This window comes from Henckelia pumila, chromosome 1 (assembly GCF_033568475.1).
Source record: "Henckelia pumila isolate YLH828 chromosome 1, ASM3356847v2, whole genome shotgun sequence".
In the NCBI taxonomy this organism is placed as follows: Eukaryota; Viridiplantae; Streptophyta; class Magnoliopsida; order Lamiales; family Gesneriaceae; genus Henckelia; species Henckelia pumila.
In genome coordinates, this window is record NC_133120.1 from 144,018,313 (window position 1) to 144,045,425 (window position 27,113).

General features: G+C 38.4%; 1 protein-coding gene across 3 annotated transcripts; it reads left to right on the forward strand.

Annotated features, from left to right (window-relative positions):
* The first annotated feature begins 1,570 nt into the window (after positions 1-1,570).
* Positions 1,571-4,494, forward strand: LOC140875805 (uncharacterized protein At4g08330, chloroplastic-like). 3 transcript variants are annotated; one of them, XM_073279599.1, is made up of 4 exons: positions 1,577-1,672; positions 2,715-3,018; positions 3,135-3,200; positions 4,093-4,494. In XM_073279599.1, exons 1-4 carry the CDS (start codon positions 1,644-1,646, stop codon positions 4,171-4,173), a joined length of 480 nt encoding a protein of 159 aa, XP_073135700.1. In that variant the 5' UTR covers positions 1,577-1,643; the 3' UTR covers positions 4,174-4,494. The 3 variants fall into 3 exon arrangements, 1 of the variants encoding a protein (XP_073135700.1); XR_012148596.1 differs by having other exon boundaries at positions 1,571-1,672; positions 2,715-3,200; positions 4,104-4,494; XR_012148595.1 differs by having other exon boundaries at positions 1,585-1,672; positions 2,790-3,200.
* Positions 4,495-27,113: the final 22,619 nt, after the last annotated feature.

Here is a 27,113-nt window from a genome sequence, read left to right on the forward strand (position 1 = left end):
GAAAAAACCAAGTATTGTCTGGGTTGCAAATCAAACAAAAAAAATGTGGAATTTTTGTTCACCACGCAAATTATACAGAAAAGGTCCTTAAACGTTTTAATATGGATAAATCAAATCCATTAAGTACTCCAATGGTTGTAAGATCATTAAACATAGAAAAGGATCCATTTCGTCCATGTGAATATGATGAAGTTATTCTTGGTCCAGAAGTATCATATATAAGTGTTATTGGTGCCCTTATGTATCTTGAAAATTGTACTAGACTTGATATATCTTTTGTTGTAAATTTATTGGCAAGATTCAGCTCATATCCAACAAAGAGGCACTGGAACGGAATTAAGCATATATTCCATTATCTACGAAGAACGATAGATTTGAGACTTTTGTATTCTAATGATACCAATCAAAAAATATCATTGGTTATGCTGATGCTGAATATTTATCTGATTCACATAAGGCACGTTCCTAAACCGGATATGTATTTACTCGTGGAGGCACTACAATTTTTTGGCGTTCACAGAAACAAACACTCGTAACAACTTCATCAAATCACGCTGAGATTATTGCATTACATGAAGCAAGTCGTGAATGTGTATGGTTAATGTCAATGACCAAACATATCCAAACATCGTGTGGATTGTCAGTAGACAAGAAGCATGTGACACTATATGAAGATATTGCTGCATGTGTTGCTCAAATGAAAGAAGGATACATCAAAAGTGACAGAACCAAACATATCCCCCCAAAGTTCTTTGCCTACACTCAAAAGCTTGAGAAAAATAAAGATATTGATATCTGTTATATTCGATCAAGTGAGAACTCATCAGATTTTTTCACAAAGGCACTTTCCACGACGATATTCAGAAAGCATATATATAATATTAGGATGCGCAATCTATGAAATAACGAGTGAGAGTTTACGTGGCTGCACTCTTTTTTTCTTACTATGATTTTTATCCCAATGAGTTTTTCCTAGTAAGGTTTTTAACGAGTCAGTATAAAACACGTAATAAAGACAGTCATCATTTCACGATCATCATCACAAGGGGGAGTGTTGAAAATATGATATTATTATTATTTAAAGTTGAATGTTGAATGTTGAATATTGAGTTATAAAATGTGAAAAATTAGTGTGTGATGATGTAGATGATGATACATTAATTTTTGAACTAATCTCCAAATGAGATCTATAAATAGGTCTTCATTTGTGATGAAAAATACAATTGAATTGAAAGAGAAAAATTTGTGAAGTGTAGAGTTTGATATATTTTGAGTTTTGGAGTTTTTTACTTTTTACCATAAATTTTTATTTTTTCACAACAAGTTTCATATTTTTAAACTTTAAGGGACAAAATATTATAAAGTTTATTTTTTCGATAATATAAAAGGTTTATTCTAAAAAAATAGAATAAGTAAAATTTAAAAATTGAATATTAATATTAACAAAAACAAAAAAAAAAAATAATAATAATATATAAAATAAAATGTGGCTCGAATTAGCATATGAAAAGCCAATACAAGTTCAAATATTGACGACTCTTCTCAGGTTTCTTGACTAATTCAAAAAGCTATTTCACCCTACCACAACTACTCATATATTTCCATCCAACAAAATTCTTGCTTTGAAATTTGATCTCACAGGTATGTCCCAAGCGGAAGAAGTCTCCTACAGGTCATCTCCGTTCCAACTCTTCAATACTCTTCTCTTTTCTTTTTCTTTTTTTGAAAGAACAGTGCTCATCTTCGTTTTGCATTATTGTGGTTTAAAAATTTCTGTGTGTGTTTGATTTGTTTAAATGCGATTCTGGGACATCCCTTTTGATGTTTGTTTCCTCTTGAAATCAAGAGATTTTGTTTGGAATTGTTCATCCTGATATTTTATTTATTGTGGGCTTTCAGTTGCTATCGATTTGTGTTTATGGCTTTCGGAAAATATTCCTGTTTCTCCTTTTCTTCTCTTTTGTAGTTGATGTTACTTTATCTGTGTAATTTTGATTCTGAGACCCTTTTTTTCTTCACAAATTATTAGTCTAGATGAAATGCAGTAGACTCCGATGCTAAAATGGGAATCATGGCTTGGAATCTGGTCAATTGTGACTCATTTATTCCAGTATTCTTGATCAAGAATGCACCAGTGAACGGGATTTTGGGTAGAAAAAAAGAGAATCTATGCATAATTTAAAGGGGAAAGTGATAATAATAATAATAATACAATCAATAGACAAAAATGCTGTAAAAAAAGTAAATTAAGGTAACCGAACTTCACCCAAAACATTGCTTTTGTTTTGAATACTCACATATCAAATAATTAGTTCTTCGGGAGGGGTCATTGATCGCTACTCAGAAGCATCTGAGTTTGCTGAAAATTGGTTTGCATCATGGGTATATTTTGGAGATTATTATATGTGGATTAAAATTATGGTGCATATTGTCATATTTAAGATTGTATAGTTTATCTATTGATTGAAAAGTGTGAGGTTGACCAGGATTTTTGGCCCTGATCCTTCTAACTGCGTAAACATAATGATTATTGTTTTCGTGGTTTACAAGTTCCTGAATTCCAATCATAAGGATTTTATCTTCAATTTTCTTGACAGCTTTACTAATGACAAATCTAAGATTTTCCCTGTTTTAACCAATCGTATTTACAAGCATGAGTGGTTTGCATTTAACTTCTATTGAAAAGTTTCTCTCTTTTTTCCCGATCTTTTCAGTTGTGGGGCATGTGGATATCCCCTCAACCTGACGTCATCCAATCGTGCAACTTCTAGCATATCCTCCAAATACAGGAAATCAATCAACAAAGGTTTTGTGTCCTTTCTTTCCATTGATGTCAGCCGGTTTACTCAAGTTGATGAAGTGAACTGTTTTCCAATATGCTGGGGACATTACCGTTCGAAAACCAAATTTCTTTGTCGCAAATGTGGAGTTCTCATTGGTTATGGATACTGTGACTCGACTGCACTTTGTGGTCTTGAATCCCCTACTTCTTCTAGTGCATCTTACAAGAAAATCATGGTAAAGATTCGAGCTTTGCAACCTTCGGAAGATCTCTAGTGCATCGATACAGAGATTGATATGGTAATTTTATCTACAATAATTTCTCGAATCCCGATCTACGCTTCAACTTGCAGATATACCTAAACGGTGGTTTTGGAATAGCCATGGACTTCCATTTTTGCACGGTTTCCTTCTTTAAGGTAAATAGTGAATGACCATCTTACAATATAACATCTCTTATTTTCTTTTGAATTCTTACTGTTTTTGAGACAACGGCTTTCTTTTGTTTGGCTTTAGATTGACATAAATACGACAATTCAATATACAGTAATAATTTATTTTTTGTTATTGTGATTTTTGTCTGCATGCATTGTGGAGCAAGGAGAAAGAAAATAACATTTACCCAGTACAGCATACATAATTTGTTTTGATGTGTCATATTTATCTACTTTGGGTTAAAACTTGACTCGATTTGATTCGTTTTCAACACTCGTGGCTATTAAATTCAAATATGTATTTTAATATCGTTGAAACCGACATTTACTAATACATACTTTTAACACACAATTAAATTAAATGATTCAGTCATTTTAATTTCATAATTAAAATAATTATTACTAGATCTTGTCAATTAATTAGGAAATTAGCATCGGGTTCTTACATTTCTCCCTATTTCTGGTCAATGTCATTTGGGAACTTGGCTGTTCGGCTGAATGTAAATGGTGTTTCTAAGGAAGAAAATCATGATAGCTTAATTGGTTGGTGATCTATGAATCCTTGCAATTTTTAAACGTCAACTTGTTTGTCATATCTTTTATAGCTTTGGGGTATAACATAATTAGTCTTTGGTATCTGATGATTTTTTGACAGGGCGATGATTCAAATGGTTCATTTTCTGTGTGTTGTAATATTGCTCATCACTTATATGTTTGATATTTATCAAATCCCTTGAAGTATGAATATAATCATATCTGTCATGTATCCATCCATTCTTCGTCATCCTATCTTGGATGGTAGTTTTACTTATCATGCATTACATTATGCTGCACGATGTTCTGATTCCATTTTTCTCATTTGCAATGGTGACAAAAGTTTATTTGGAGGTCATTTGTGGCTGAACTTACGATGACATGTGTTCGGATCAGAAGAATAAGATATTGGTTCCACAGTTGAGTTTTACACTTTCGAAGGCTTATCAGCAATAAAAACGGCTTCTCACAATTTCCGCGGTCGAAGATTTCAAATACGGGATATGCATATGGATCGAGGGGTTGTAGTGCAAAGGAGTATTCTTGTGGCCACGGTCACTCTAAAAGGTTAAATCCTGGAAGCACCTGCTATCTTTTCTCCTGGTTTTAATCCTTTTTTTCTTGAAAAAACCATAAAAAGACACGGGGTCGAACCGTTTTTGCTAATATTTTCAGTGGTACGACTTACTATGTATACACACAACTATGTAAAGTAATTTTGGGAAACATAGTTTGCTATGATTCAACAAAGCATCTCATTTATCTACTATATTTTATTTGGTTTATGGTAAACTTTTTATTTTGAAATTTGATCCTCCCTAGTCTACTTCAATACATTTGGGGAGGGTCATTTTTTCTTTCGAAAAATTAATAATCTATACTATATATAATAGTTGAGCATCTTAAAGTGAGGACAACAACTTTTTTTTCAAAATTGCCTTTACATAATATAAATAAGTAAATTTGATTTTATTTATATATATATTTCCATATTTTTCTAAACTAACCATTAATAAATTTACTATTATATTATTTCAGAAACAAAACAAAAAAAAAATATTTTAAAAATTATTGAAAAAAATATACTATTTGATATAAAATAAATATATTATTTTATTTTATACACACGCAGCGCGTGTGTGTAGTTATGCTAGTAATAATAATAATTGATCAAGAACCGAACAAGCGAGAAAGGGGAAGAAGAAACAAAATGAGCTCAATTAGATTTCATGAATGCTAGAGGCCTATGAAGACTATAGGTTGTTTCTGAATCATTAACATTTGTTCAAGCTGTCACGGGTGGTGCTGAGTAGGGTTGGCATATCGTACAAAAATAACGAATTATATCGATATCGTACCAAATTTTTTTCGATATACAGACATTTTTTCGATATATCGAATTTTTTTGGTATCTATACGGTATCAATATGGATTTATTTCATACCAAAATTTTGAAATTTCGGTATCGGTATGAATTTTTTTCATACCGATATTTTTTTTACGTTATACCGAAAAACCACCACTAGTGCTGAGAACCTAAATTATATTGAAGCGCGAATATTGCATATTCGAAAATAGAGCATTTTTATTTGATAATAATTACAACTTTTTCTTTGATACTTTACAAATTTCTCTTTATGTATTTTTGAAAAATATTCAAATCAATAATTATTATTAAAGAAAAATCAATATTTTAAGAAAGCCTAAAATGCTGTAGAAAAAACGAGTTTAGAAGCTTTGGGCAATCTACAGAAGTTTGGACAATTTCAAGGCTCTTATGTATTGTATAGAAGGCAAGTATAGGAAGTTCTAGAATCATCGAATCTATATATAGAGTAGTGTGGAGTATTTTAGAAATTTGATCTCACTCACTAGAGATCTAGATAATGCATATGAGTTGTATATATAAAAGTAGAAGTTCATTTGTAAATCACTCAACCAAGTTGATGGGCTGTCGTAGAATCACCAAACTTAAAATTTCTACTTCCTAATAAAATCAGTGTAATGGCGAGCTGGGTCGAATCCATAAGAAACAGAGATTTATTTTTTTCAATTAGATGCAAATAAAAAGAGGTTTTTGGTATTCAATAGAAAATAATAAAAATATATATACGAGAATTAAATAGTTGAGAGGAACAATTAATTAAAGTTGAAATCCAATATTTACCAAACCCTGATTCAAGGGGTTTTCATATTCAACTATATCATTGATCACCTTCTAACAAATAATTTATTCTGTATTGACCCTCGCCGAGATCACCTAATAACAGAGACTTAAGCATGCAATTAACTTAATTAAACATATATTCATAAAAGACTGCGGAAGCAATAAACATTAATATAATCCCAAGAACAGAAATCTGTAAATACCCCGAATAGTTATACAACCAAATCGAATACTGAATTATCCAATACAACAGAAAGTAGAACCTAGGCAGACATCCAGCTGACCAACCGCTGCCTAACCCCTCATGGATCCACCCGCATCATCCAGTCGCAAACTTGCCCCATGGAATATGGTGTCCAGATACACAAAGTACGAGAGGTGAGCATAAAACGCTCAGGACGAGAGTATGAGTATACATGAATGCAAGTGTACCGCCTATCGACTAGAGGTCAAAAATCAGATACCAAGACAGATCGGGCCCTGGTATGTAGTTTGCTGTCCCGTCGCTTCAGGAGGTGGCTCACATACCGAAATACAAGTGGATATGCCGGACCCAAATCGATGGAAGTCTAACCACTAACAGGATAGGGTAAAACCCTACTAACAGACATCTCAAAAGAGATAGCTAAAGATGCAAATGTATGCAGCGTAAATCATGTCATATAAATCATGCAGCCACATAATACATGCATACTCAGTCAGGATATATCGAACAGTACTTTCGTACCTAACACGAAGTCTGAACTAAGCTGAAAGAAGACAGCCTCTAGTTGTCTTAAGTCCAAGCCCGACCCGACCTGGTCTCAAGATTGACCCGACCTGGCCTCTCCCTTCAAGCCCGACCTGAACTGCACCTGGTCAAGCCCGACCTGAACTGCTCCTTGTCAAGCCCGACCTGAGCTGCACCTGGTCAAGCCCCGAGCTACTCCTTCCTGAACTCCCGAGCTACTCCTCGGTCCGAGTAGAACTATGAAGTGAGATGTTTATGGTGTAAAAATGTCCGAAACCTCGACTCCTATTTATAGAAGATGAGCCGGGACATGTGTCAACCGAATGCACGAGTGCATGACATTTGGCAGGACACTAAGCATGCCTTAGCTCCAGCCACGTGTTCATTCCCGACCTGAACACCATGTGCTCTTCCCATGACCGAACACTACCTTGGCCTTGCACAACACTTTCTTGAGCACCCTAAGCCCCGACCCGAGCCATGTTCTTCCTTGGTCGAGCCCCTCATGTCCGAACCCTATCTTGGTTTTCATCATGACCGACCCAAGCCTCAAAGAAAAGACCCGATCTTAAGCCAAGATCCATACCCCAGCCAAACACATACACATGACCGAGCCCTAGCTCCATGCCCGAGCCCTTGTTGATCAACCATGACCGACTCGAGCTACTCATGACAGACCCGAGCCCATGGTCAAATCCATCAACCATTGCTCATTCTCATGCCATGTGTTCTTGATCTTGACTTGTGCTCTTGTTAATAAAATATTTATTAGATCTAAACATAATTAACCATTTAATCTTGTAAATTGGAACTGGGCTACTACACATTCATGTAGTTTCAAGCCAGAGACGAAGCCAAAGGAGTAGGGGTACTGTGCATGTAGTGACCCTTACCCGGATCACCTACTAAACAGAACTTAGGCATTCAATTAACTTAATTAAACAGATATCAGAATAAATTACGGAAACATTACTAATACTAAAAAACCAAGGCAAAGATTCTGTAAATATCCAAATAGATTATACAACCAAATCGAAAGCTGTATCAATCCAATAACAACAGAAATAAAACCTAGGCAAAGCTCCAGCTGACCAACCGCTGCCTAGCCCCTCCTGGAACCACCCGCCTCGTCCAATCGCAAACCTGCCCCATGGAATAGGGTGTCCAGAAACACAGAGTACGAGAAGTGAGCAAAAAATGCTCAGTACGAGAGTATGAGTATACATGCATGCAAAGTGAACTCCCTATAACTCGAGGTCAAAGATCAGATAACAGAGACAGACCGAGCCTTGGTATGTAGCACGCTGTGCCGTCGCTGCAGGAGATGGCTCCCATACCAATATACCAGTGGATATGCCGGACCCAAATCGATGGAAGTCCATCCACTAACAGGATAGGGTACAACCCTACTAATATACATCTTGAAGGAGATAGCTCAATATGCAGATGAATGCATCATAAATCAATGACATATAAATCATGCAGTCACATAATACATGCATACTCAGTCAGGATATCTCGAACAGTACTATCGTACCTAACACCGAAGTCTGAACTAAGCTGGAAGAAGACAACCCCTAGCTGCCTTAGGTCCAAGTCCCGACCCTAACTGGTCTCAAGACTGACCCAACCTAACCTCTCCCTTCAAGCCCGACCTGAATTGCTCCTGGTCAAGCCCGACCTGAACTGCTCCTGGTCAAGCCCCGAGCTATTCCTTCCCGAACTCCCGAGCTACTCTTTCCCGAGCTCCCGAGCTACTCTTTGATCCGAGTAGAACTAAGAAGTGAGATGAAATGGTATACAAATGACCGAACTCTCAACTTCTATTTATAGAGGATGAGCTGGGACAGGTGTCAACCGAGTGCATGACACCTAGCAGGACACTAATCGTGTTTTAGTTCCAGCCACGTGTCCATTCCCGACTTGAATACCATGTGTTCTTCCCATGACCGAACACTACCTTGGCCTTGCACATCACTTTCTTGAGCACCCTAAGCCCCGACCCAAGCCAAACACACACACACATGCCCGAGCCTTAGCTCAATGCCCGAGCTCTAACTCAATGCCCGAGCTCTTGTTGATCAACCATGACCGACCCGAGCTACTCATGACCGACCCGATCTACTTATGTCATGTGTTCTTGATCTTAACTTGTGCCCTTGTTTAATAAAATATAATTAACAATTTAATCTTGTAAATTGGAACTGGGCTACTACATTCTCCCCCACTAAAGATATTTCGTCCTCGAAATAAGATCTTAAGTACTGAATGTAAAACAAGATACAAACGTTCCTTTATTCAAACTGAAAATTTTACAAGATAAAACTGAATACAATAGAATCAAAACAACTCAGGATGTTCTGAACGCATCTTGCTCTCAAGCTCCCAAGTGGCTTCTTCAGTGCCTCGACGCTGCCACTGAACCAAAATCAGAGGAATGACTTTATTACGCAAGACCTTATCCTTATGATCCAGGATACGAATAGGTCTCTCCACGTAAGTCAAATCGGTATCCACCTGAACCTCATACGGTTGCAAAATGTGAGACTGATCAGCCACATACCGTCGCAACAAAGATATGTGAAACACGTCGTGGATACTAGACAGATACGGTGGCAAGGCTAGACGATAAGCCAAATCTCCAATGCTCTCCAAAATCTCAAACGGACCGATAAATCTGGGAGACAACTTGTCCTTAAGGCTAAATCTGAGAATCTTGCGGAAAGGTGACACTCTCAGAAATACTTTCTCCCCAACATCGAACTGCAAAGGCCTACGCTTAGTATTAGATATCTGGCCTGACAATCCTGTGCAGTCTTAATCCGTTTCTTGATCTGATCAACAACATCCGCTGCCTGTTGGACTAACTCTGGTCCCTCAGCCTGTCTCTCCCCCACTTCTTCCCAGAAGAGTGGAGTACGACAACATCGCCCGTGCAACGCCTCAAAAGGTGCTATACCAATACTAGTATGATAGCTGTTGTTGTACGCGAACTCAATCAAAGGCAAATGATCTTGCTAGGCTGAACCAAAGTCCATAGTGCACGCTCGAAGCATATCCTCCAAAGTACGGATAATGCGCTTTGACTGACCATCTGTCTCCGGGTGATAGGCAGTACTCAAACTGAGAGTAGTACCCATCGCACTCTGAACACTCCCTCAGAACCTGGAAGTAAACCTGGGGTCTCGATCACTGACAATGCTCACAGGCACTCCATGAATTTGAACGATCTCTTGAATGTACAACCGCGCCATGCGATCCAAAGAATACTCTCATCTATAAGCAATGAAATGCGCTGACTTGGTGAGTCGGTCTACAACCACCCAGATAGCATCACAGTTCCTCGAGGTCACTGGCAAATGGGTCACAAAATCCATCGTGATCAACTCCCATTTCCACTCAGGAATAGGCAGACTGTGAAGCAAACCTCCAAGTCGTCGGTGTTCTGCCTTGACCTGCTGACAAACCAAGCATCTCGAAACATACTGATACACACTGCGTTTCATTCCTTTCCATAAAAAACGAGTACGTAGATCCTTGTACATCTTGTTGCTCCCTGGATGAATACTCAACTTAGTGCGATGTGCCTGAGAAAAAATCTCATCTCGCAACTCTTCATCCTCCGGAATAACAAGTCTACCAGACAAACACAGAAAACCATCTGACTGATAGTGAAATCCAGACGTACTACCCTCGTTGGCTAGGCGAGCCAAACGCTGGGTCTTCGAATCAGACATCTGAGCATCTCGAATTCGTGAATACAAAGCTGGCTTAGATAAAATTGCAAACATCTGGATACTCTGCATACCTTTCTTGTGCTTGAAGGTATACCCTGAAGAACAACAATCCTCGATCGCACTAGACATCGAACAGGTCTGCAGTGCGGAAAGACGCACCTTGCGACTCAAGGTGTCAGCAGTGAGATTAGCAGCTCCCGTATGATACTTAATCTCACAATCATAGTCTTTAAGCAAGTATATCCAACGTCTCTGCCTCATGTTCAACTCCGGAAACGCAGACAGTAGTACAATAACGATATCAACTCATATCAATGCTAAAACCACAATAAAGGCTCAACCCAACCAATCTCAAAACTAGCTTTTCGAAAATAGGCTTCCAAAAATCATAACAATTCCGAACGTCGCTCTATTTCAAAACTGACTAAGAATAAAAGATCATAACTCTTTCAAGAACAACATACTCGAAACTCAATCGATTTTAACAACATCCAAAAAATAGAATGTATCTTATCATAGAAAAACTTACGATATAACGAAGCTCTCGCTGCAGTGATCGCTAATCTGCCTTCAGAAATAGTTTCCAACGGACGGATCGACCGGAAATCGAAATCACGAAGCTTGGAAAAGAGAAAGCGGCGCAACAATGGTTGGAGACAGCCAAAGGAGGAGGATGTAGTGAAGAATAAGTCATTCCAAGTCAAGATAATATATAAAATCCAATATTTGCATTTTAGTCCCTGAATTTCAAAAAATTTCAAAATGGATCCTGATCAAAATCAAGTTGGCTCTTGAACTTTGTAATCTTTGATTAACTCAAATAAACTCATTTAAGATAAAATCGGGACGTTACAAGGGTGATCGACGAGCCATAGGTTTAGGGGAAACACCTCCTTCAGTATAGATAGACCCGTAGATTATCCACATTTAGAACATTGTTGGGATCTCCCGGTGCGATTGACTCCAAGGGCACTGTTTGTTCAAGCCTTGGAATCAACACTCTTTGTAGTTCTGGGTGTTGTGACGGAGGTGTTGGCTCTTCTTGCCCAACATCTGCCTTGTGGCCATCTCAGTTTAGATATCATGGGAGTCGAAACCCTTGTCTGCCATTGAAATTTTGAGAGATTAGAATTGGATAGAGGGGTTTTTGCGAGAGTGAGAGGGCCGAGAAAGAGTACTATAGAAGTAAGATTTGTGAATAGGATGAGCAGTAAGTAAAAAATAAAATCTGATGAGAATAAATCTTAACAGCAAACTGAAAAAACTCCTAATCACTCGGCCATAATTATTGTTCTATAACTATAAAAAATAATATCAACGGTAAAAAGGATTTTGAAAACACTTTGGAAATAAAATTGTAGATTTATGGCAACGAATCAAGTTAATTCATATTTACCAAATTTCCATAGATAAACTCCACACCGAAATAAAATCCACTAAAAACACTTTCAATCACGAAACAATTCAAAATTATAGTGTACAGGGAAAATCACTAAATTTTTCTCATCTTGAACTTCAAACTTTTCAGCATGATATATTCACCTTAAAATAAATATGCATGTCCTGATTAGGCCTAAAACAGAGTGTAACAATGAAATAAAATGCTAAAACATGTATATGAATGTTTACGAGTGAAAGTGTTATCCACAATGTTGGCCATATCTTACAACAACACTCAAGTTTTCAAAAATATTTATCAGATAGTCAGCCATTTAGAATTATTGCTACAGAAGTGGTAGTCTACACACTAAAGGAACGTTCTTCATTGGACTCCCTTAGGTAGCTTTTTCCATTTTATTCTGATTTTCATTCAAACTTGATGATCAAGGTGAGTATCATATAGATATCAAGGTGAACTTAATTTGCAAAATCACTTTTCACATGGAACAAGTTCATGGAATACACAAACATCCATCAAATAATCTGTGATTTAGTCAAAGCTCAATGAACAATTAATAGGCTGTAAAAATAATTTTGCACAAAAACTTAGTATATACTGATCAACAATTACAAAGTATCAAAACTTTCACAAAATAGTATGAATGCATGAATGAAATATGCCTAAGAGGTCCTAAGAAATTTCATACATGTTAGGTGTTGTCTTGAGTGTTGGAAACACAGGAGACAACATCTATGTATGATTACAGTGCACACATATTGAGAGACTTCCTAATGTTGGAAAATCTCTCGAACTCAAATGCTTTAGTAAATATATTAGCTAATTGGTTATTAGTTCTAATAAAATCCATAAAGATCATGTCTTTCTCAACCAAATCTCGAATGAAGTGATGTCGAATGTCTATGTGTTTGGTTCAATAGTGTTGTACTAGATTTTGAGATGTATCATTACCACTTGAATTATCAATGTATACTATGGGAGTTTCACTTTTAATGACATAATCCTCTAACATTTGATTCATCCATAGTAGTTGTGAACAACAACTTTCAGCTGCTACATATTCGGATTCAATATTGGAAAGAGATACATAATTTTGTTTTCTACTATACCATGACACCAGGTTATTACCCAAGTAGAAACAACCACCCGTGGCTCTTTCTCTCATCAAGATCCCCTTCCTTGTCTGCATCACTAAAATATACCAAATTCGTGTTGGTTTCTTTGGTGTACCATAAGCCCAAGTCCAAAGTCTCTGCCACAAATTTTAAAGTTCTTTTCATGGCCTTAAGGTGGGTGAATTTTGGATTAAATTGATATCTAGCACACAAACATATACTAAACATGATATCAGGCCTAGTAGCACTCAAATACAAGATACTTCCAATGATGCTGCGGTAGAGGGTGTTGTCAACACCTTCCGCAAAATCGTCCCTACACAATTTTTCACTTGACCCCATCGGTGTTCGCATGTGTTTAGAATTATAATTCAAGAATTTTTTCATAAGATTTCTAGCATACTTTCTTTGACAAAAAAAGATACCATCATGAATTTGTGTCACTTGTAACCCCAAGAAGTAACTCAACTCAACAACCATACTCATTTCGAAAGTAGAAGACATGCACTTAACAAATTCATTCAAAAGTTTTTCAGACAAAGCACAGAATATTATGTCATCTACAAAAATTTGGCAAATGAGGATATTACCTTGAAGTTTTGCACAAACAGTGTCTTATCTACCTCACCTCTCTTGAATCAATGATTAATCAAGTACTCTGTCAGCCTTTCATACCAAGCACGAGGGGTTTGGTTCAATCCATACAACACTTTTTTTCAACTTATATACATGGTCTAGATGTTGTGGATCCTCAAACTCTTTGGGTTGTCTCATATACACCTCTTCACTTAAAATACAATTCAAAAATGAGTTTTTTACATCCATTTGAAAAAGTTTCATTCCCATATGATATGATATGACAAGAAAAAGTTGGACAGACTCAATGCAGTCGGGCTATAGGAGTGAAGGTCTCATCAAATTCAACCCCCTCAACCTACGTGTAACTTGAACTACCAACCTAGCTTTATTCCTCACAATGTTTCCTGATTCATTGGTCTTATTTTTAAAAATTAATTTTGTTCCAATTACGTTTCCATGATTAGGAAAAGGTACCATGTACCAAACATCGATCCGAACTAACTGTTCAAGCTCTTCATGCATTGCTCATGAATATTAGTCCAATAATCTTCATGTACTTCACCTTTTCTTTCCTATGGGTTTGCATCTTTCCATGTATGTCTCCAATAACCTGAAAAGATGGATGGTTCTTTTGGATTTTGATAGGGATGTTCTTTTCATATTCATTTAATTCACTGTCTTCCTTCTCAATATCATCAGTGGTCTATTCAAAATCAGCTTCTGGTGGGGTTACTGAAGGTTTTGTGTCAGATGTTGTAGCATCTGGGACAACATCTGAACTTCCTTGAGGTAAAGACTGTTCCAGTAGTTCTTCAACTTCATCTTCAACAGTCTTTCTTAAGATCAGCAAAGTCATAAAAAACAACATTAATAGACTCAAAAATTGTTTTTTTTCTTAAGTTAAACATCCGATAATCACGACTATTCAAGACATAACCTAAGAACAAACACTTATAAATCTTAGAGTGAAAATTTTCAAGGTGATATATATCATTTAAAATATAACATACACAGCCAAAGACATGGAAGTACTTAAGGTTCGGAGAATTTCATAGGAGGTCAAAAACTCTATTTGAAATATGACATGCTGTGTGTAAGGCTTTTGCCCAAAAACGTTTTAAAATGTTTTTAGAACTTAACATCACCTTGGCCATTTCTTGAAAGTTCTATTATTTCTCCCAGCAATTTCATTCGGTTGGGGAGTTTTAGGAGCAGAGAATTCGTGAGAAATACCTTTCTTATCACATAGATTAGCAAAAGAAGAGTTTTCGAACTCCTTGCCAGGATCTATGCGAATTATGGTTACCTTCAAGTTGTGAAAGTTTACAATCCTTTTAAGCAGTTTCTTAAAGGCATCAAAGGTATCTGACTTTCCTTTACAAATATTAAACAAGTCATCAACACAAACAAATGAGTATTTCTTATCTCTGAAGCTTTCCACCTCCATTGGACTCATCAAGTCCATATGAACAAGTCGAAGGCAACGTGTTGTCCCGAAGTTTTGTAACATCTGTTGTGACACCGTAGTTTCCTCACACACAAATGGAGTTCCAGACATTAAATATAGGCATACCTCTTACAGCATCAATATTACTTAAGTTCTTCAAAGTTTTGAAGTTTGCATGACCCAAAGTTTTATGCTATATATTGAATTCATTCACTTTTGTATGCCTGAACGCCATCTCCTCTCCTAGTTGGTAGCAATTGTCGGATGATCTAGTACCATTCATGACACATATGTTAGAACTATTAAAAACTTTACTTATTTTCTTATCAAACTTCACATGCAAATGATCATCACAATGTTGGCTAATACTTATTAAATTTGCAGTTAATCCTTCGACATGTAGCACGTTGTGAATTTTAGGAAGTCCAGCAACATCCAGTGTGCCTTTTCCAACAATATTTCCCTTTGATCCTCCTCCATAAGTCACTTTTCAACTTTTCAGCTCAATATAATCTGTGAGAAATTTTCTTTATCCTGTCATATGACGAGAGCTTCCACTATCAAAGTACCAAGAACCTGAAAAATTAGTTTTCAATGTAGTATAGATCATATAATAATGAATATTAGATTTTGTTACCCAAACCTTTCTAACAGCAAATTTGTTCTTAGGAATGTTGTGGTAGATTTTGGGCAACACTTTAGGCAACTTCCGAGGAGCAGACCACTATCTGTAGTCATGTTTCAAGTTAAAGAAATAAGGTTTGATATGAACAGGCATGTGACAGTAGTGACACAAAAACTTACGTTTTCTTTGGGGCTGTATAGAAACAGAAACTTGCGGTTTTGATAAAGTCATATTAGTAGTTGGAGCCTTTTTGGATGACCACACATAACTGCTACTTTACTTGACAAATACTGTAACATCCAGTATTTTTAGTATGTAAATTCGCATGCATAATTAGAAAATTTATTTATTTAAAATTTTAGATTATGGGTTAAATTATTATGTGAATTATTTGTGTATGATTTAAATTATTTTCAAGCATTTAACCCATAATTAGTGATTTTTATGAATTATTGGTATTTGAATTATTTTATCGCGTAGACGGGACCGTGGACGGACGAGATGACAACTTTCTATCCAATTTATTTCATGAACCTTTTTAAGAGCCCAAAAAAAAATATTATTTTGAGTTTTATTTCCTCAAAATTATCAATATTTAATTTTTATAATTCTAGGAGTCCATTTTTATCCAAATTGAGCCAAAATATTGATTTTTAATTACTTTTAAAATTTCCTTAAATTATAATTTCGAGATTTTAATTTTGGCATCAGATTTCATTTATTATTTAGAGTTTTAAGTTATATATTTCATATTCAAAAAATTCCTTATTAATATTTTAATTATTCCAAAACTCTATTTTAATTAAAAACACCCTAATTCTACCCCAAACCCTCACGCCTCTAAGCTCTCAGCCGACACCTCCCTTGTTCTTCATCTTTTTCATCAGCCTCCCTCACGATTTGACAGAAAACCACAAGCCCTTAGCCGATCAAGCTCTATATTTGAAGGTTTTGGGTCCGTTCGTCGTCCCGGAGCCCGTAAAACGCATCTATCTTCGTCGATTTAATTATCAAGGCATGTCTTCTTTCACTTTTCTTCACGATATCAGTATTATAGGTGTGTGTTGCGTGTGCATAGAAGATTTTTTTTAAAGAATTTTCAGAAAGGAGGATCGGATTTTGTGGTTGAAGCTTGTTTACATGTTTATTCATTCATCTCACGTTTTTTCTGGACATGGTTGGTTCTAGCTGCTGGTTACGGTTGGTAAGGGGGCTAAGATGGTCTAGGCTCGAGTGGCTCGAGCCAAACGATCCCAGACTTGGAGTCAAGAGGCGATCGGCCAAGAGGGGACGCAGGTTAGGGCTTCGTGGAAGGGGACTCGGGTTCGGCTCTGTGCGGTGCATGGGGCTGGGACAAGGACTAGGTTCGAACCGCACAGACATGGGCTACGTTTGGGCGACGGGGTTCCGGCCAGGGGCGGCCGGAGCAGGGCGGCAGCAGCCCTAGATGGGCTGCTGCTCGCGGCCGAGAGCTGTAGGGAAGAAGGGAATCGGGTTTAGGGTTTCTAGGTGGGTTCGGGTCGGGTTGGTGGTCCGGGTCAAGTCAGTGGGTCCGGGGTTATGTTAGTTGGGTCCGGGTCCGGGTCAAGTTAGTCGGGCTCGGGTATTTTTATTTTTAAGTTTTAAGTTTAATTAAGTGTTTAATGGGTCTAATTAAATCTCAAAATTTATTTGGGCTCCATTTAATTATTTTGGGTTAAATTTAATTATTTTTGGGCTTAATTAAATTAATTAAGTGAGTCCACTAATTTTTATGGGCCTTGGGGGCCCATGGAAGTTATTGGGCTAGTCTTTGGGCTTTTGGGCCCATTGGGCCAGAATAGGTTGTTATTGGGCCATGAATGTTCTAATGGGCTTTAATTGATTAATTGGGCTTAGAAATGTAATGTTGGGCTTAAGTATGTTAATGGGCCAGTCTCAGTGTTATTGGGCCAGATTTAAGTAATGGGCTTGAGAGTTTAGGGCCAGCAGTTTAGTACAACCCATGGAAAATTGCATGTGTCCTTAATATATATTTAATTATTTTTATGCATGGAAGTTATTTTTATATTTATATGTTAGTATGAAATTAAATTAAATATTTATGAAGGACACATATTTTATTTAAGTACATGCATTCATGAAATAATTTTTATGCATGATTTAATGTTTAAGATTGATCAAAAGGAAATATTTTATGTTGGAAGTTGAAGTAGTGTGACAATTTAAGGGGGACTCGTCCCCATATGTGAACTATTGAACTGCCAATTTAAGAGGTGATTCATCACCGCCACGTACGTTGGTTTCCACGCTGATCAGTATTTGATGTATAATTTAAGGTTACACTATGGATACAACCAAGCGATGTTAGAAAATACTTTGCTCAACAATGTTTATGTATTATGTATGATTACGATATTTAAGTTAATTTAAGTTATGTTATGCCATGATATTATTTTAAGCATGCTCATTCATGTATATGTTATGTATTAGTATTAAAGTGATTTAAATTATTTTAAACCCTTGTTATGTTAGCATGTTGGGCCTCTAGGCTCACTACACTGGTATGGTGCAGGTGAGTACGTAGAGGACGTAGTACCCACCGGAGGCGAGGACCTATGAGCGGACATGCAGTGATCCCCCGCGGCCGTCGTCTGAGTTTTTATGATTATGTCTTTATGAAATATTAAACATGTTGTTCTTTTTATTTGTTTTCAGTGGTTGGTACTAATACTTCTTTTTATTTAAATATTTACAGTGCATGCAAACTTTTATTTAATTGTTTAGGACAACATTTTTATTTAATGCATGACTCAGACATTTAATTTATTAAATGTTGCATTTTATTTAAGTTAATTATTTTTTTAAATCTATTTTTTTTCTGTGCATATATGTATGGGCATGTGTGTACATATATTTTAAAAAAAAAAAATTCCGCATTTATTAGTACTAGATGTTTCAATTGGTATCAGAGAACGCGTTCTTGGTGGGGTCATCACTGCTATGCGAGCTTAGAAATCCACGCTACCGGTCTGTAAGTTTTAATTGCTTTTAGTATGATCTAGTAGTATCATGTTTAAGACTTAAGCATTTATGTTAGCAGAAAATTTTTAAGTACTTAGTTATGCATGGCGATTTACGTAAAGAAATATGTGGTGGTGCAGAATGCCTCCCAGACCGATGAACAGACGTGGGGAATCTACACCTCCACCTCCGCAGAACCCACTTGCAGCATTGGAACAGGCCAATGCTACTTTGATGGCAGGGGTTACTGCTCTGTTATAACAGCAGGCTTCACATCCCAGAATGTCCCATGAGGAGGACGTAGCTGAGCGGTTCCAGAAGAAGGGGCCGAAGAAGTTCATTGGTACCACCGATACATTGGTGGCTGAGGGGTGGATTCGTTCTTTGGAGTCCATCTTTGCATATATGGGGATCACCGATGCGGACAGGGTGAACTGTGCGACGTATATGTTGAGGGGAGACGCAGCTCTTTGGTGGGAGGGTGCTGCCAGGGGAGTACACCTCCCTACACTGTCTTGGGCGGAGTTCAGGCATGTCTTCTACGCCAAGTACTTCACGGAGGATGTGAGGAGTCGCATGATCCGGGAGTTTATGAGTCTTCGGCAGGGGTACAGGTCAGTGGTTGAGTATGTGAGCCAGTTCGAGAGGGGCTGTCATTTTGTGCCTCTGATTGCAGATAGTCCACCGAAGAAGATGAGGCAGTTTGTGGAGGGACTGACAGCGGATATCAAGCACGACGTACGTATGATGGACGTCACTACATATGAGGCGGTAGTTAGTAGAGCACTGAGGTCAGAGGAGGGTAGGAGAGAGATGCAGCGAGAGCAGCAGGGGAAGAGACAGATTCAGTCGGGGTATCAGCGACCATCTTCGCAGCCTCCTGCAAAGAAGCAGTTTATTGGGCCGGCTAAGGGCCCGAATCCGCAGCAGAGGCCACAGCAGCAGAGGGGCAGGGCCCCTAATGCTATAGGTTTTCCTACTTGCCCGAAGTGTCAGAAGATGCATTCGGGACCTTGTCTGTTGGGAGCAGGAGTTTGTTACCACTGCAGGGAGCCAGGGCATCAGATAGCTAACTGCCTGAGGAAGAAGAACACGGCTGGTAGAGTGTTCGTCATGCAGGCAGAGGAGGCAGACCGAGACACCTCCTTGATCACCGGTATATCTCATCCCTAGTATTTTATAATTTTTCCTTTGGTTAAGAATCTCGTTTTCTTGCGAAATTGTTGTTATTTGGGTTATCTATCTGCATGTTAGAATAAGAAGCATGTTTTACTTATGATTAGAATTATGGGTTATTAGTGTTTCATTGGGGGAAAGTTTAGTAGTGGCATGAAGTTGTTGGGAATTTTCTGCATGCAGGGAGAATTCTAGTTGGAGGCAACTCCACGTTTGCGTTGCTAGATTCTGGGGCTACGCATTCGTTTATCTCCCTGGAGTTTATCAGGCGGATAGGCATCACACCTGAGATTATTGACAGTGGGTATGATGTTACTATGCCGTCAGGGCAGATTATTTCTACCTCGAAGGTCATTCGAGAACTGGAGTTGGAGCTTCAGGGACACTCCATTCGAGCAGATGTGGTGGTTTTGCCATTGAGTGGTTTTGATTTGATTTTGGGTATGGACTGGTTGACAGTCAATGAAGCTTCGATTGACTTTCATCGGAGATCAGTGTCAGTGAAACCATCAGAAGGGGACTCGTTTACTTTCCATGCATCTCAGAGCAGTGATTTTCCTCAGGTGATATCTCTTATTCAGGCGAGGAAGTTGTTGAGATGGGGTTGCCAGGGGTTTCTAGCAAGTATTGTCATGGAATCAGAACCATCTAGCAGATCATTATCAGAGATAGAGGTGGTTCGTGACTTTCCGGATGTCTTTCCGGAGGATGTTGCAGGAATTCCACCAGTGAGAGATGTGGAGTTCAGCATCGACTTAGTGCCAGACACCGTGCCTATCTCTAAGGCACCGTACAGACTTGCTCCTACCGAGATGAAGGAGTTGAAGGAGCAGATTCAGGAGTTATTAGAGAAAGGCTTTGTTCGTCCTAGCTTTTCTCCATGGGGAGCTCCAGTGTTATTTGTGAAGAAGAAGGATGGCAGTATGAGACTGTGCATCGATTATCGAGAGCTCAACAGAGTCACGGTGAAGAATAAGTATCCACTGCCGAGGATAGAGGATTTATTTGATCAGTTGCAGGGAGCTTCGGTGTTCTCCAAGATCAACCTGCGATCTGGTTACCATCAGCTGCGAGTTAGAGAGGCAGATGTGTCCAAGACTGCTTTCCGGACACGTTATGGGCATTACGAGTTCTTGGTGATTCCATTTGGGTTGACCAATGCTCCAGCAGTTTTCATGGATCTCATGAACCGGGTATTTCAGCCGTATCTTGATCAGTTCATCATAGTCTTCATTGATGATATCTTGATCTACTCTAGGAGCGTTGAGGAGCATAGACAGCATCTACAGACAGCCTTGCAGACCTTGAGGGAGAATCGTTTGTATGCCAAGTTCAGCAAGTGCGAGTTTTGGCTCGAGCAGGTGGCATTTATTGGCCACGTTATTTCGAGAGATGGGATTGCAGTGGATCAGTCGAAGGTTGAGGCAATGCAGAAATAGGGTATTCCGAGGAATGCTTCGGAGATTCGCCGTTTCTTGGGTTTGACAGGATATTATAGGAAGTTCATCAAGGGTTTTTCCTCTATTGCAGTACCCTTGACTCCCTTAACCAAGAAGAATGCGAAGTTTATTTGGAGTCCAGACTGTCAGAGGAGCTTTGATCAGCTGAAGGAAGCACTCACTACCGCATCGGTTTTAGCGATGACAGTACCACACGAGGAGTTAGTGGTGTACACCGACGCGTCTAAGCTAGGTTTAGGCGCAGTAGTTATGAAGTGTGGTAAGGTTATTGCTTATGCATCGAGGCAGTTGAAGATTCACGAGCAGAACTACCCGACACATGATTTGGAGTTAGCAGCAGTGGTCTTCGCTTTGAAAATCTGGAGGCACTACCTGTATGGCGAGAAGTGCAAGATTTTCACGGACCACAAGAGCCTCAAGTACTTCTTCACTCAGAAGGAGTTGAACATGAGGCAACGGAGATGGTTGGAGTTAGTGAAGGATTATGACTATGACATTAGCTACCATCCAGGTAAAGCTAATATAGTGGCCGATGCTTTGAGTCGGAAGTCGTCAGTGGTATCGTGTTTGTCAGTGCAGCTACCACTGCAGAGTGAGATTCAGAGGTTTGATTTGGAGTTTTACTCGAGTGGTCATGCACCGAGCTTGTCAGTGTTGACGGTGCAGCCAGTTCTGCGAGATCGGATCAGGGATGGGCAGTCTACTGACGAGGAGTTGCAGCGATGGAGACAGAGAGATGAGGCCAAGGCTAATCTTCTGTATACAGTTGTGGATGGCATTGTTCAGTACCGTGGTAGGATGTGGGTACCGAACGTCGATCAGTTGAGAGCTGAGATCTTAGCAGAGGCTCACACATCTCCGTACTCCATTCACCCCGGAAGTACGAAGATGTATCGAGATTTGCAGTTATTGTATTGGTGGCCCGGGATGAAGAGAGACATCGGGAAAGTTGTGTCAGAGTGCTTGACTTGTCAGCAGGTCAAGGCAGAGCATCAGCGTCCATCAGGACTTCTTAGACCTCTTCCTATTCCGGAATGGAAATGTGAGAATATTACGATGGACTTTGTGGTTGGCTTACCGAGGAGTGCTAGAGGTTGCACAGCGATTTGGGTGATTGTGGATAGACTCACCAAGTCAGCTCATTTCTTGCCGGTGAGGAATACTTACTCATTGACACAGTATGCAGAGCTTTACATCAAGGAGATTGTTAGGTTGCATGGAATACCAGTGTCGATTGTGTCAGACAGAGATCCGAGATTCACATCCGCGTTTTGGAAGAGTCTGCACACAGCTTTGGGGACTAGACTTTTGTTCAGCACAGCATTCCATCCCCAGACAGATGGTCAGTCTGAGAGAGTGATCCAAGTTCTCGAGGATCTTTTGAGAGCTTGTGTCATCGATTTTCAGGGCTCGTGGGAGACTAGACTGCCATTAGTGGATTTTACCTATAACAACATTTTTCAGTCGTCTATAGGTATGGCTCCTTATGCAGCATTGTACGGGAGGAGATGCAGATCACCTGTGCATTGGGATGAGGTTGGTGAGAGGATTTTACTTGGTCCTGAGATTGTGCAGCAGACAGCTAGCTAACATTGTGACTCAAATTTGGGATCGGATGAGGACTGCTCAGAGTCGTCAGAAGAGTTATGCAGATACTCGACGACGAGATTTGGAGTTTGCTGTAGGTGATCACGTATTCCTGAAGGTGTCACCTATGAAGGGAGTAGTGCGGTTTGGCCGGAGAGGCAAGCTTAATCCGAGATATATAGGGCCATTCGAGATCTTGGAGAGAGTTGGAACGTTGGCCTACCGTTTAGCTCTACCACCAGGGTTTGCAGCAGTGCACAACGTTTTCCATGTATCCATGCTTCGGAGATATGTCTACAACCCGTCGCATGTGTTGGATTTTGAGCCTCTTCACTTGACACCGGAGTTAGCATTTGAGGAGAGGCCTATACGGATCTTGGCTAGGGAGGAGCGCAGATTGAGGACGCGGGTCATACCGATGGTCAGAGTCCAGTGGCTGAATCACTCGGAGGAGGAAGCTACTTGGGAGACCGAGGCGGACATGAGGACTCGCTACCGGAGTTGTTCGGGTAAGTACTTTAATTTTGAGGACGAAATTCAAATAAGGGGGGGGGGGGGGGAGAATTGTAACATCCAGTATTTTTAGTACGTAAATTCGCATGCATAATTAGGAAATTTATTTATTTAAAATTTTAGATTATGGGTTAAATTATTATGTGAATTATTTGTGTATGATTTAAATTATTTTCAAGCATTTAACCCATAATTAGTGATTTTTATGAATTATTGGTATTTGAATTATTTTATCGCGTAGACGGGACCGTGGACGGACGAGATGACAACTTTCTATCCAATTTATTTCATGAACCTTTTTAAGAGCCCAAAAAAAATATTATTTTGAGTTTTATTTCCTCAAAATTATCAATATTTAATTTTTATAATTCTAGGAGTCCATTTTTATCCAAATTGAGCCAAAATATTGACTTTTAATTACTTTTAAAATTTCCTTAAATTATAATTTCGAGATTTTAATTTTGTCATCAGATTTCATTTATTATTTAGAGTTTTAAGTTATATATTTCATATTCAAAAAATTCCTTATTAATATTTTAATTATTCGAAAATCTATTTTAATTAAAAACACCCTAATTCTACCCCAAACCCTCACGCCTCTAAGCTCTCAGCCGACACCTCCCTTGTTCTTCATCATCTTCATCAGCCTCCCTCACGATTTGACAGAAAACCACAAGCCCTTAGCCGATCAAGCTCTATATTTGAAGGTTTTTGGTCCGTTCGTCATCCCGGAGCCCGTAAAACGCATCTATCTTCGTAGATTTAATTATCAAGGCATGTCGTCTTTCACTTTTCTTCACGATATCAGTATTATAGGTGTGTGTTGCGTGTGCATAGAAGATTTTTTTTTAAGAATTTTCAGAAAGGAGGATCGGATTTTGTGGTTGAAGCTTGTTTACATGTTTATTCATTCATCTCACGTTTTTTCTGGACATGGTTGGTTCTAGATGCTGGTTACGGTTGGTAAGGGGGCTAAGATGGGTCTAGGCTCGAGTGGCTCGAGCCAAACGAGCCCAGACTTGGAGTCAAGAGGCGATTGGCCAAGAGGGGACGCAGGTTAGGGCTTCGTGGAAGGGGGCTCGGGTTCGGCTCTGTGGGGTGCATGGGGCTGGGACAAGGACTAGGTTCAAACTGCACAAACGTGGGCTACGTCTGGGCGGCGGGGCTCCGGCCAGGGGCGGCCGGAGCAGGGCGGCAGCAGCCCTAGATGGGCTGCTGCTCGCGGCCGAGAGCTGCAGGGAAGAAGGGAATCGGGTTTAGGGTTTCTAGGTGGGTCCGGGTCGGGTTGGTGGTCCGGGTCAAGTCAGTGGGTCCGGGGTTATGTTAGTTGGGTCCGGGTCCGGGTCAAGTTAGTCGGGCTCGGGTATTTTTATTTTTAAGTTTTAAGTTTAATTAAGTGTTTAATGGGTCTAATTAAATCTCAAAATTTATTTGGGCTCCATTTAATTATTTTGGGTTAAATTTAATTATTTTTGGGCTTAATTAAATTAATTAAGTGAGTCCACTAATTTTTATGGGCCTTGGGGGCCCATGGAAGTTATTGGGCTAGTCTTTGGGCTTTTGGGCTCATTGGGCTAGAATAGGTTGTTATTGGGCCATGAATGTTCTAATGGGCTTTAATTAATTAATTGGGCTTAGAAATGTAATGTTGGGCTTAAGTATGTTAATGGGCCAGTCTCAGTGTTATTGGGCCAGATTTAAGTAATGGGCTTGAGAGTTTAGGGCCAGCAGTTTAGTTCAACCCATGGAAAATTGCATGTGTCCTGAATATATATTTAATTATTTTTATGCATGGAAGTTATTTTTATATTTATATGTTAGTATGAAATTAAATTAAATATATATGAAGAACACACATTTTATTTAAGTACATGCATTCATGAAATAATTTTTATGCATGATTTAATGTTTAAGATTGAGCAAAAGGAAATATTTTATGTTGGAAGTTGAAGTAGTGTGACAATTTAAGGGGGACTCGTCCCCATATGTGAACTATTGAACTGCCAATTTAAGAGGTGATTCATCACCGCCACGTACGTTGGTTTCCACGCTGATCAGTATTTGATGTATAATTTAAGGTTACACTATGGATACAACCAAGCGATGTTAGAAAATACTTTGCTCAACAATGTTTATGTATTATGTATGATTACGATATATAAGTTAATTTAAGTTATGTTATGTCATGATATTATTTTAAGCATGCTCATTCATGTATATGTTATGTATTAGTATTAAAGTGATTTAAATTATTTTAAACCCTTATTATGTTAGCATGTTGGGCCTCTAGGCTCACTACACTGGTATGGTGCAGGTGAGTACGTAGAGGACGTAGTACCCACCGGAGGCGAGGACCTATGAGCGGACATGCAGTGATCCCCCGCAGCCGTCGTCTGAGTTTTTATGATTATGTCTTTATGAAATATTAAACATGTTGTTCTTTTTATTTGTTTTCAGTGGTTGGTACTAATACTTCTTTTTATTTAAATATTTACAGTGCATGCAAACTTTTATTTAATTGTTTAGGACAACATTTTTATTTAATGCATGACTCAGACATTTAATTTATTAAATGTTGCATTTTATTTAAGATAATTATATTTTTAAATCTATTTTTTTTCTGTGCATATATGTATAGGCATGTGTGTACATATATTTAAAAAAAAAAAATTCCGCATTTATTAGTACTAGATGTTTCAAACACAGTAGGTTTTGATGTCTCACCAACTTAAAACTTACTGTTTTCCAAACCTAATCCTGCCTTACCATCTCTACCGATCATGAGTAATGAATCAAGCTTGTTTTTTCTTGATTTGAATCTTGCCAATGTTGTCTTGGCTTTCTCGAGCTCTTTTTTTACCTTGGACAATTCCAGATCCTTCTTACTTAAAATCACCTCAAGTATATATACTGCAACCTTCAATTCATTTTCTCCTTTGAAAGAGTGGTATTCATCTTGTTTCTTTCGATCCAGTCAGCATACAACTCTTCATACATCTTTTTCACATATTCCAGAGTCATTCCATCATCATCTGCATCTGGATTACTCAAGTCATCAATAGCTGAAGTATTTAAACAAACTGACCTTTGGGAGATGTTGCATCTAGGTGTTCCAACACCTACTACACACCTAATGGATTGATTTGCAGCAGATTATTTCTTTCGATCAATGCAGTGATATGTGATAATTTATTATGGTTATTTGGGTTAAATTGATATGATTAGGAGAATTTGCATTGCTTTAATTCATTTTATAGTTCCTAATTATTGTTTTCGGTTGGATTTAGGAGAAGAAGGAGAATGAGCAAAAGGTAGATGCATTTGAGAGGAAAAGATGGAAAAGATATTGCACAAGAATGAATTACGGATCAGCAATGATAAAAAAAATTTATTTTAGAAAGATACAAATCCGATCTTCACCATTCAGAATGAATTTCAATATGTTTTAAAGTTGTTGTCCAAATTTCAGTTTGATCCAATGGCTAGATCTTGAGATATATATTTTTCAAAAACGTTGCTCGCTGGAAAAAATCTTGCTCGCTCGATGATCGAGTGAGACCTGTGCTGCGGGAAAAAATTGGGACAAAAAGTTTCTTACTTGATCGGTAAATTTTGACCGATCGAGCGAGACGAAAAGTTGGGAAATTATATTTTAATTAGGAAACTTTCTTGGGAAGGACTCTATACTTTAAATATCATCTAGAACTAAAAAATTATCAGATTTGGACGGCATAAAGCAGGAGAACTCTCTTGGAGGCTAGGTTTCTTCTATCTTTTCTTAGATTTAATTTTTTTTCATGAAATTTTCTGTAGAATTCATGAATAT

What these genes read in the sequence shown, in the direction of transcription:
- LOC140875805 (XM_073279599.1), top strand. Translation starts at nt 1,644, where the DNA reads ATGTCCCAAGCGGAAGAAGTCTCCTACAG. An exon ending in GCGGAAGAAGTCTCCTACAG is followed by an intron (nt 1,673 to 2,714) that starts GTCATCTCCGTT and finishes CGATCTTTTCAG; the next exon opens with TTGTGGGGCATGTGGATATC. An exon ending in CATCTTACAAGAAAATCATG is followed by an intron (nt 3,019 to 3,134) that starts GTAAAGATTCGA and finishes TTCAACTTGCAG; the next exon opens with ATATACCTAAACGGTGGTTT.